The sequence below is a fragment of the Gobio gobio genome (genome assembly GCF_949357685.1).
Source record: "Gobio gobio genome assembly, chromosome: 11".
In the NCBI taxonomy this organism is placed as follows: Eukaryota; Metazoa; Chordata; class Actinopteri; order Cypriniformes; family Gobionidae; genus Gobio; species Gobio gobio.
In genome coordinates, this window is record NC_137104.1 from 56,039,365 (window position 1) to 56,052,099 (window position 12,735).

General features: G+C 36.9%; 1 protein-coding gene across 5 annotated transcripts in view; it reads right to left on the reverse strand.

Annotated features, from left to right (window-relative positions):
• The window catches only part of akap9 (A kinase (PRKA) anchor protein 9), a 205,683-nt gene extending 196,677 nt beyond the window's left edge, over positions 1-9,006 (reverse strand). For all 5 annotated transcript variants that reach the window (XM_079828322.1, XM_079828321.1, XM_079828323.1 and 2 more), the window contains exon 1: positions 8,830-9,006. In XM_079828322.1, the coding sequence (XP_079684448.1) occupies positions 8,830-8,880 (51 nt within the window). In that variant the 5' untranslated portion in view covers positions 8,881-9,006. The remainder of the gene's footprint in view (positions 1-8,829) is intronic.
• Between the last annotated feature and the right edge of the window lie 3,729 nt (positions 9,007-12,735).

Sequence of the window (12,735 nt, forward strand, 5' to 3'; positions counted from 1 at the left end):
TGCGACGACAATAGTTTTTGTGCGCAAAAAAAAATCAAAATAACAGCTTTATCCAGCTTGTTCTTGTCTTCCGTGTGTGCCTCCACGACGCATGCGTGAGAATATGAGCAGATCCGGCGTTCGGACACATGACCCAGAAGAGATTTGTTTACGATCAGAGGAAGACGCGCGTGTCTCAGCTGTTGAATTCTACACTGATCGTGCTTTAGGTCTCGGTGTAGTGCTCAAAATGGGGTTAAAGTGGCATTTCATGGATTCCCGAACGCCGGATCTGCGTCATATTCTCACGCATGCGTCGTGGAGACACACACGGAAGACAAGAACAAGTTGGATAAAGGTGTTATTTTGATTTTTTTTGCGCACAAAAACTATTGTCGTCGCATCGTGAAATGATTGTAGAGTCACTGTGGTGAGATGGACTTTGTAACGACGTTTTTAGTGCCTTTTCTGGGTCTTGTGAGTGTAAATGTACTGAATGCCAATGGAGGCCTATCTGAAGCCTTTCTCAGCATCAGCTTTACACTAAAATATCTTCATTTGTGATATTTGAGGAATGAGGATGGGTGAGGAATTAATAATAGAATTTTCATTTTTGGGTGAACTAACCCTTTAAGTCAAAAATGTTAAACAAAGACAAAAATATTCAAGCAAATGAATAGCCTACACTTTTGTCTAATTTCGCCAATTTGAATTGAAAATAGGCCAATGTGATTCATAATGTAATTAACAAACAAGAAATATTAACAAAACCGTTTTCTTCAGATTAGGCATATGATTAATAATTAATGTGTACATATTGTAAATTAATATTATTCCATGTGTAGCCTTCAGTAAATAAATAAAAAAGCTCAGCTATTTCAGCCTGTATTGGGCATAAGATTAGTAATGAATGTGTTTATTTTGTGATTTAATTTAATAAACTTAAAACTTTAATAAACAGTAAATTAACGTGTCTAAGAAAAGTATTCATAAAACATATAAATATCAGAATGTTAATATGTAAACCATATTTACTTTCTTCTCTGACGAAAATGGAAAAACTATATCAGTTAAAGCTCAGCGTTAGGAGTGGAAGAGACTGGGCAAGATAAAAATAGAGAAAAAGAGAGATGTGGAGATAAATAATCTACTGCCCAATGACATGGTTTTCAAGCTACTGTTATCTAATTTTTTGGCCTTCAGAACATCTTAAAATGCACATAGATCAGAGAAATAAACATTTTCTCGGGGGAGCTTTATAAATATTACTTTATAAGTATTACTAAACAGCCATCCTATGGATATGCATGTTAGTAAACTACTAGTTAATAGCGCAATTTGGACACTAAAATACCGTCACTACAGTGTGTAAATGTTGACAGCAATTACTGTATGACATACTATATACTAGGGCTGCACAATATATCGAAATTATCGAAATATCGCAAATGTACATGTCACAATATGCATATCGGACACAATATCTGAATGATTTTAATAGGCTACTTCAACATTGTGAAAATTTTATGTTTTAGGTCGACGCATAGCAGAGAATAGACTGAGCACACGACGTTGCTTGACGTTAAAAAGAGTTATTAAACACAATAACTTGCAAAAAACAACTTGCAGTCTCGCGCTGTCTGCCCTCTGACACACACAATTAAATGTGCGCACAAAGCATTCTTTTTTTCGTGTCTTGTTACACACTCGAACTGTCAATGCATTCTTTTCCCAGAAAGAATGTAAAACACATAAATGTTCTCAGTTTTTAAATACATTTTTTCAAATATAATTTAAATACATTTTACAAACTTAACGCAATATCGTATCGCATATCGAATATCGCATTATTTAACAAGGATATCGCATATCGCATTTTTCTTCAATATCGCACAGCCGTACTATATACTGTACCACAGTATACTGTCAGTAAATATATGTTTAAGTTCATCACTGTACCAATATACTGTACTATATTTTTACATGGGCTTACTGTACACAAGTGCTAAATACAAAGGTTTTTTTTTGTTTTGGAACATGCATTTAGCCTACAGTGAACAATAAACATGTATTTCTCCAGCTTCATGTCCTGAGTATTGTGTTGTCTATTTTTCTACGTAGTGTTTAGTGACTGTTCAGTAGTGCTTTTATTTTATTTTGATTGACTCTGGGCACGATTTGACAACATCGTTCAGTTTTGAGGTGAAAGTTTGGTTTTGCAAGAAGAGTCTGAGGTTTTGTGAATGTAGCTTGAAAATTGGGTTTTGTGTTCACAGTTTAGAGAAAAGGAGAGCAGCTCTCAAGAAATGTGTCTTAGCAATCGAGAAAAACTGTAAAAAACAACAACAAAAAAAACAAGTTTCTCTGCTTTTGTTCACTCCAAATGTTTACAATGAATCATCTCTTTCCATCACAAGCGTCTTTATTCAGCGGCTCCTGACATTTACAAAGTGTGTGTGTGTGTGTGTGTGTGTGTGTGTGTGTGTGTAGGACTAATCGACGTCGACATTCACCTGAGAAAGAGTGAGGAACGAAAGCTGGATGACATTTCATCAGTGTTCATTATGTTGACGAATCATTTGTGTCATAATTTTCGTCAACAACCTTTTTTCACTGACGAAAACGAGACGATAACTAAACAAAAACTAGTGTTGGATGACAAAAACTATGACGAAAATCAACTGTCATTTTCGTCAACAAATAAAAACGAGACGAAAATGTTAGGGGTGGATTAGGGAAGAGATGGGGTCAGAACTGATGATCTGAGTAACAGATGCTGATCTAACCGCTGGAAAACACGGCTCACAGTCAATGAATATTGCACGTTTATGCCAGGCTATTGTTTATGAGCTAATGCTGATGAATAATGACAGTGTTTACTTTACGATGTTTATATAGTAATATGTTTTAGACGGTTGTAATAATGCATATTTATCTCCTCATCTGAACTTGAATGAGCTCCTGCAACTGCAACAGAGGTGCAGACATTTCAAAATAAGAGTCCTGGTGTATTTCCAGCTTGTTTATAATTAAAAGTCACGCATTATATATTCGTTTTTGGTTACACAATAAACTGTATTTAATTTAATTCCCATTTAATTCATATTCAGGAGGAAAGACCAGTATTTGACACATTAAATAAAGTATCAGGGTTATAATAGTTCACTAAAACCATTAAAACAAATCTTGATTACTTTAAATAAATGTTAACTGAAATTAAAAATAAATAAATAAACAAACTTATTTGAAGCTTTAGCTTAACCTGATATACTGACTAAAACAGAAATAAAGTTATAAAAAATATATAGATGTTTTTTAAAAAAGTGAATTGAGCTCTTTCGTGTATTTTTAATGTCAAAAACATGTCAAAATGTCAGTTCAAGTGACAGTCGGCTATGTAACGCTTAAACGCTTAATGTATTACAATTTAACTAAACTCATTAGATTATAGGAGACTAAAACTAGACTTAAACTAAATGGCATTTTAGTCAAAAGACTGACTAAAACTAAATCAAAATTTGCTGTCAAAATTAACGCTGCATTTCATTTGAAGAAGTCCAGCTCAAATGAGCTCAGGTGACCAGCGCTAATCTCAAGACGAGCTAACTACACACACACACACACACACACACACACACACACACACACACACACACACACAGGCCTAATATTTGTGCAATAATTATGGTCCATTAATGACCATTTAATGAATTATAATATTTTTCTTCTAATATTTTTCTTATTTATATTACAATTAGTGTATTAATTAAGGTTAAAATAGATCATTCCAATGCAAAGAGGCAAATTAGAGTCATTTTGTGGCTGAAAAAATAATAATTTTCATTTGTAATGCCATTACCCACACTAGGTGCTTGGATGGCTCTTTAATAAATATACATGCATCTAATCTAAAAATATTGCAGATCATAACTGCTTACTTATTTTTAGGTTTTGCATTTTTTGAATACATATTTAGACATGATCGAACACTAGATTTCTAAAACGTTAACTTACATCCTTATATTTTTAATGATACTTATATAAGCACACACAAGTGAATGCTAAAGAATGCAACCAAATATAATTTAACCCAAGAAAAGTTTAAAATAGTGCTAAAAAGGCAAACTTATTTTTCCTTTATATGTACAGTAGGCTATACACATATGAATTGATACTGAATCAAGATCGAAATCGATATTTGTCGTCCAATCACCAACCCCAAATACCCCTCAATCAGCTGTAAGGGGTGTGTCCACTCATGAGGGGGGAGGAGCCTGTGTTGCATAGCGCGTTTGTGAATTTGGGGGCGGGACTATCAAGATAGGGGTGTGATCTTTTGGGTAGGGGCGTGTTTGTTTGGGTGACTATCAACAGCACTTCTCAGAAATCACTTACTGCACCTTTAATTGCTAAAATGTAATTTAACGATTAAAACGGAGTCAAGAAAGTTTAAAAGAATGGAATTTGGGGGGGGATAAAACAGATTTCAGTTCTATCTGTGGCTGCTGTGTGCTCAAGATAAGATTACTTTCGATACTTTTATTTATTTAAATATTACATACATACAAAATTCTCACATTAGCATATTATAATTAAAAAATGATCGAATAACATGAGAACATTATGATCTCACTGTATGAGCTCATACTTTATGCATGCGTAGTGAGAGGATTTTAGCATTTTCCGATGTTTTAAGTGTTGATCCGGATAATGCTTGAAAACGCTAGTGTGAAAAGTAAACGGCCTTATCAAATGTATTAATGTAGACGTAGCTTGGTGGTGTCAAGGGCTGTGTGCTCAGGTTACAGTGACCTGACATCTCTGAGAGAGAGAGAGAGAGAGAGAGAGAGAGAGAGAGAGAGAGAGAGAGAGAGAGAGAGAGAGAGAGAGAGAGAGAGAGAGAGAGAGAGAGAGCTAGAAAATCCAGTCTCTCAAGCCCATCCACATGCTCTCAGCAACAGCAGAGAAAGGCTTTACTTCTTCCTTTAGTCAATGACACAGCTTTATACGTCAGCTGATCTCATCATATATTAATACACCAGCGCTAAAACACTCTAACACAAACTCATAAAGAGTGACTCTGCCTTCACGTGCTATCAGAGTTATCAAAAATATGAGTTTCCTTCAAATTAAACTCATGATCAAGTCGTATTTACCACTGGGAAACTCAGATGATTTTTGAGTTTCTGATTTGGGCGTGTCGATCTTTGGGGAAACGACTGATGCTGCTGTTCTTTATTAGTGTTTTCACAACACCATGTCATTAAAGTAACGCATATTTACATCTATCAATAATAATTTGAAGCATATTTTACATTTTATACACAGAAAAAGTACACATCGGTGAGTTAAAATATAGGTAAATGTGAAGTAAATATGGGGTAAATATGGGGTAAATGATATCAGTGAGGTAAAATATAGGTAAATGTGAGGTAAATATGGGGTAAATATGGGGTAAATGATATCAGTGAGGTAAAATATAGGTAAATGTGAAGTAAATATGGGGTAAATGACATCAGTGAGGTAAAATATAGGTAAATGTGAGGTAAATATGGGGTAAATGTGAGAAATATGGGGTAAATATAATCAGTGAGGTAAAATATAGGTAAATGTGAGGTAAATATGGGGTAAATGACAGCTGTGAGGTAAAATATAGGTAAATGTGAGGTAAATATGAGGTAAATATGGGGTAAATGTGAGATAAATATGGGGTAAATGAAATCAGTGAGGTAAAATATAGGTAAATGTGAGGTAAATATGGGGTAAATGACAGCTGTGAGGTAAAATATAGGTAAATGTGAGGTAAATATGGGGTAAATGTGAGATAAATATGGGGTAAATGACAGCTGTGAGGTAAAATATAGGTAAATGTGAGGTAAATATGGGGTAAATGTGAGATAAATATGGGGTAAATGACATCAGTGAGGTAAAATATAGGTAAATGTGAGGTAAATATGGGGTAAATGACAGCTGTGAGGTAAAATATAGGTAAATGTGAGGTAAATATGGGGTAAATGACAGCTGTGAGGTAAAATATAGGTAAATGTGAGATAAATCACATCAGTGAGGTCAAATATAGGTAAATGTGAAGTAAAAATGGGGTAAATGTGAGGTAAATGACATCAGTGAGGTAAAATATAGGTAAATGTGAGGTAAATATGGGGTAAATGAAATCAGTGAGGTAAAATAGAGGTAAATGTGAGGTAAATATGGGGTAAATGACAGCTGTGAGGTAAAATAGAGGTAAATGTGAGGTAAATATGGGGTAAATGTGAGATAAATATGGGGTAAATGAAATCAGTGAGGTAAATATGGGGTAAATGTGAGATAAATCACATCAGTGAGGTCAAATATAGGTAAATGTGAAGTAAAAATGGGGTAAATGTGAGGTAAATGACATCAGTGAGGTAAAATATAGGTAAATGTGAGGTAAATATGGGGTAAATGTGAGAAATATGGGGTAAATATAATCAGTGAGGTAAAATATAGGTAAATGTGAGGTAAATATGGGGTAAATGACAGCTGTGAGGTAAAATATAGGTAAATGTGAGGTAAATATGAGGTAAATATGGGGTAAATGTGAGATAAATATGGGGTAAATGAAATCAGTGAGGTAAAATATAGGTAAATGTGAGGTAAATATGGGGTAAATGACAGCTGTGAGGTAAAATATAGGTAAATGTGAGGTAAATATGGGGTAAATGTGAGATAAATATGGGGTAAATGACAGCTGTGAGGTAAAATATAGGTAAATGTGAGGTAAATATGGGGTAAATGTGAGATAAATATGGGGTAAATGACATCAGTGAGGTAAAATATAGGTAAATGTGAGGTAAATATGGGGTAAATGACAGCTGTGAGGTAAAATATAGGTAAATGTGAGGTAAATATGGGGTAAATGACAGCTGTGAGGTAAAATATAGGTAAATGTGAGATAAATCACATCAGTGAGGTCAAATATAGGTAAATGTGAAGTAAAAATGGGGTAAATGTGAGGTAAATGACATCAGTGAGGTAAAATATAGGTAAATGTGAGGTAAATATGGGGTAAATGAAATCAGTGAGGTAAAATAGAGGTAAATGTGAGGTAAATATGGGGTAAATGACAGCTGTGAGGTAAAATAGAGGTAAATGTGAGGTAAATATGGGGTAAATGTGAGATAAATATGGGGTAAATGAAATCAGTGAGGTAAATATGGGGTAAATGTGAGATAAATCACATCAGTGAGGTCAAATATAGGTAAATGTGAAGTAAAAATGGGGTAAATGTGAGGTAAATGACATCAGTGAGGTAAAATATAGGTAAATGTGAGGTAAATGACATCAGTGAGGTAAAATATAGGTAAATGTGAAGTAAAAATGGGGTAAATGTGAGGTAAATGACATCAGTGAGGTAAAATATAGGTAAATGTGAGGTAAATATGGGGTAAATGAAATCAGTGAGGTAAAATAGAGGTAAATGTGAGGTAAATATGGGGTAAATGACAGCTGTGAGGTAAAATAGAGGTAAATGTGAGGTAAATATGGGGTAAATGTGAGATAAATATGGGGTAAATGATATCAGTGAGGTAAAATATAAGTAAATGTGAGGTAAATATGGGGTAAATGTCAGGAAAATGATATCAGTGAGGTCAAATATAGGTAAATGTGAAGTAAAAATGGGGTAAATGACATCAGTGAGGTAAAATATAAGTAAATGTGAGGTAAATATGGGGTAAATGTCAGGAAAATGATATCAGTGAGGTCAAATATAGGTAAATGTGAAGTAAATATGGGGTAAATGACATCAGTGAGGTAAAATATAAGTAAATGTGAGGTAAATATGGGGTAAATGTCAGGAAAATGATATCAGTGAGGTCAAATATAGGTAAATGTAAAGTAAATACGGGGTAAATGACATCAGTGAGGTAAAATATAAGTAAATGTGAGGTAAATATGGGGTAAATGTCAGGAAAATGATATCAGTGAGGTCAAATATAGGTAAATGTGAAGTAAATATGGGGTAAATGTGAGATAAATCACATCAGTGAGGTAAAATATAGGTAAATGTGAAGTAAAAATGGGGTAAATATGGGGTAAATGACAGCTGTGAGTTAAAATATAGGTAAATGTGAGGTAAATATGGGGTAAATATGGGGTAAATGACACCAGTGAGGTAAAATATAGGTAAATGTGAGGTAAATATGGGGTAAATATGGGGTAAATGACACCAGTGAGGTAAAATATAGGTAAATGTGAGGTAAATATAGGGTAAATGTGAGATAAATGACATCAGTGAGGTAACATATAGGTAAATCTGAAGTAAATATGGGGTAAATGACATCAGTGAGGTAAAATATAGGTAAATGAAGTAAAAATTGGGTAAATGTGAGATAAATGACATCAGTGAGGTAAAATATAGGTAAATGTGAGGTAAATTCTGAGGTAAACTACAGCACTGAGGTAAACTTTAGGTAAATCTCAGGCGAGAATTATATTCTGAGGTAAATGACAGCAATAGAGATAAATACATGGCAAATGTGACATCAAATATCAGATGTCAGTATTTTCCTGAGGTAAATGGCAGCAGTGGGGTCAAACAGAAGAGCATACGAGGTGTTCAATCACAGGTGTCAGCTGTTTTCTGAGGTAAATGGCAGCAGTGGGGTAACAGAGGGGTAAAGACGAGGCACTTGAGTTAAATCACAGATGTCAGTGGGGTAAATGACAGCTGCTGGCTGAATCTCAGAGACAGGCGCTAAACTCTGAGGAAAACGAGGTACAGTTGAGGCAAATCTCATGCGAGAAGAATATTCTGAGGCAAACGACAGCAGACAGGTAAAGATGAGATAAATGTAAGGTAAATCTCACCTTAGCTTTGCCGGCCTGCACTTTCCTCTGTCGCTCCTCGTCTTCCATCATCTCTGCGGTTCCTGCGGCTTAAACACGGACACACGCGCGTCATTAAAGAGCCACACGCACACACACACGCCTAACACTGAACGCGGACCGCTGACATGTGTGTGTCCGCTTCCGCTCAGACGGCAAACCCTGTGGCTTTTCGCTGTGTTTTATTCTGGCTTAGCTGTCACACTCACAGTGGCCGCCATGTTTCTCCACGTAAACACACGAGACTGGCTGCGCGGTGACGTCACCGTGCGCGCGCACACGCTGCCTGAGGTAAAGCCTGACACTGCAAATATCGCTGTACAAACAGTCAATCGTGCAAATATAAACAATTGATAATTACATTGTATATTAGGCCTATCAACATGTGTGTATGCTCATGTACCTACAGTGATGTTATCCGGAGGCGATTAAACCGTCAAAATATGAGGAAAATAGTTTATATATTTTAAATGTATTAAATATGAGGGAACAACAAAACACTAAACTTGGTTAAGGTGTTTTTCTGACACAATTATTTGGCAAAAAAGTTTTTTTTATACTAAACAAAAAGCTGACAGGAAAAAGCATACATTGACTAAAGCATAATCAGTTATTAATATTTTGTTGTTTCGCTCTTGTTCATAATTAATTTCTATCAATGTGTCACGTTTCATTGCAAGCACAACTACACAATATGCCCACAAAATCATTAACACATTATAATCATTTTTTAATATTATTAATATCACATTTTTCCTAGGCCGGACTTTGGCCAACTCTGTATTTATGACACATATTGAATAGCGTTTTGCACATACACTGCAAAAAATGCTTTTCTTACTTAGTATTTTTGTCTTGTTTTCAGTCCAAATATCTAAAAAAAACTTACATTAAGAAGCATTTACTAGACAAGCAAAAGTTTTTGTCTTGTTTTGGGGGAAAATAACTCAAAATTAAGGGAGTTTTTGCTTAAAATAAGCAAAGTAATCTGCCAATGGGGTAAGCAAAATAATCTTGTTTTCTGTTTGAATTAAGATTATTTTACTTACCCTATTGGCAGATTACTTTGCTTATTTTAAGCAAAAACTCCTGAGTTATTTTCCCCCAAAACAAGACAAAAACTTTTGCTTGTCAAGTAAATGCTTCTTAATGTAAGATCTTTTAGATATTTGGACTGAAAACAAGACAAAAATACTAAGTAAGAAAAGCATTTTTTGCAGTGTAGGCCTTGTATAGTGTTAAATCAGTGTGATTTCAGGTATATTATATTATTTGTAGGTATATTTACTGTCAAAAGTGTCATAAATGTAACTCTACTGCACATATCTAATGTAATATATCACTAAAGACACAGCAAGAGTCTGAGCTAGTCATTTAAACGGAGGAATCGACACACACACGTCTCTCCACACACACACGTCTCTCCACACACACACGTCTCTCTCCACACACACACACACACTAGCGGTCGTACCTGCGGCTGCTGCAGGGGATGCTGGTCTATTCCTGCGGCCCACCGGAGCTGAACAGCTGATGGTTTGGCAGATCTTGAGTTCCACCCATCGTCTCTTGGACATCCTTCACTTCAGGTCCACCTGTGAACTCTGACTGAGCTCAGTTCTGCTGCTCAGAGATCAGGAACACTGAACCGCTCGGCCTGTGAATCATTCATGAGGAGAGGATCAGGTTCAGAGACGCACCTGTACTGAGGAGAGGAGAGAGAGGGAGGAGAGAGAGAGAGAGAGAGAGAGAGGAGAGGAGATGAGACCAGATGAGATGGTGTTGTGCCCAGGGGTCGGCGAACCCCTGCCAGCAGCTTCTCTCTCTCTCTCTCTCTCTCTCTCTCTCTCTCTCTCTCTCTCTCTCTCTCTCTCTCCCCTCTTTTCCTCCCTCTTCCCATAGGCCTGTTCCGACAGATTGGCCAGCGTTCAGAGTTATTGGGGTGTATTTGTGCGGGTGTCTCCTGGGAAAAAAGGAAGCGGGGAGCGAGCGTGGTCGCGCAGCTGAGTCAGAGGAAGGGAGCGCAGTAGAGAGGCTAATCCTTTCCGACCGTGATGATTTTCCTCTGGAACAGTCCCAGGACGAATCGCTCAAAAATGCCTTTGAGCAGGTCCGCACCATCGACGGACGGCTGATCCAACCGGTGCGACCGCTATCGTATCCTTATTTTGCAGTAATCAAAGATAGGTTGTATCGAGTAACCCAGGATGCTCAGACAAAGCAGGATACAACCCAGTTATTGGTACCAAAGAGCCGTCGGGAAATGCTTTTCCAGGCGGCTCATTGTAATCCCATGGCCGGTCACCTGGGGCAAACCGGCACGTTGAATCGTTTAATGGCTCGAATTTTTGGGCCGGGCATTCACGAGAATGTGCGCAGATGGTGTGCCGCTTGTCGTGAATGTCAGTTGGTGAATCCACCGGCCGATCTAAAAGCAGAGCTGGACAGTAACTAAGTACATTTACTTGAGTACTTTACTTAAGTACACACTTTGAGTATCTGTACTTTACTGGAAAATTATTTTTTAGGGATACTTTTACTTTAACTTCACTACATTTGAAAGACAAATATCATACTTTTTACTCCACTACATTTCTATCAAAGTCCTCGAAGTCGAAAGTCTTTTCTGTAGCAGCTTTGAAAGTAAGTGGATGATTTTTTCTTCTTTAAAAAGGTTTTTGATTTATTTATGTGGGGTCATGTGAAGTTTCCTAACAATTTTTTGAACACTGATCAGTTTATAGCTAAATGGAAAAAGACGGTTCCTTGGCACAGTGTGTGCACCATGGCCATACTAAAAGTGTGTTTAAGTTTTCTCAAAAGATTAAAGGTTAGTTTAGTTGGCATATACTTGACGCATGTCTCATAAAATGTAAAAAAATGTAAATGTCTGGGAGAAAGAGAAGAGTAAACAGTTGGGAGAATATCGGATGCAGTATCAGAGTATGGTCCATGCATTCTGCCTTAAAGTGACAGCAGCTTTGTAAAGAGCGTTGTAACTTTTATACAAGTATTGAAATGAGTTTAAGGTGGTCGTATGCTAGCATATCGGATGGAGCATCACTGACTGGCTTAAACCACCATGATGACATAGAGTGCATTTATACAACAATGCAACAGTAATAAAATAATGCATTGACATACAAAAGGAAATGTACTTTGGATACTTAAGTACTTTTAAAAACAAATACTTCTGTCCTTTTACTTAAGTAAAAATCTGTTTTTAGAACTTTCACTTGTAACGGAGTAATATTTGACTAGTAGTACTTTTACTTTTACTCAAGTAATAGAGTTGTGTACTTTGTCCACCTCTGTCTAAAAGCGCCGTTGCGCCCTCTACCTCTCGTGCAGGTCCCCTTCGAAAGAATGGGTATGGACCTCATCGGGCCATTAGAACGATCCGCACGGGGGCATCATTTTGCATTAGTCATAGTGGATTATGCAGCACGATACCCCGAAGCAGTAGCGCTCCTCAACATCTCATCAAAGAGTGTTGCGGAGGCGTTGTTTCGGTTAATCTCCCGGGTGGGAATCCCGAAAGAGATTCTCACCGACCAGGGCACGGCGTTTATGTCACGCACCATAAGCGAACTTTACGGATTATTGGGCATTAAGTCAGTTCGTACCAGCGTTTACCACCCACAAACAGACGGTCTGCTAGAACGATTTAATCGCACGTTAAAGACAATGATTCGTAAATTCGTACACGAAGACGCCAAGAATTGGGACAAATGGCTGGAACCTCTGTTGTTGGCTCAGGACACACAACAGACGAACGGTTGTACAACAGACGAACCAAGCTGCGAGAATTTACACCGGGAGAGAAGGTACTTGTATTGCTACCCACGTCTAGCTCAAAATTACTCGCCAAGTGGCAAGGACCCTTTG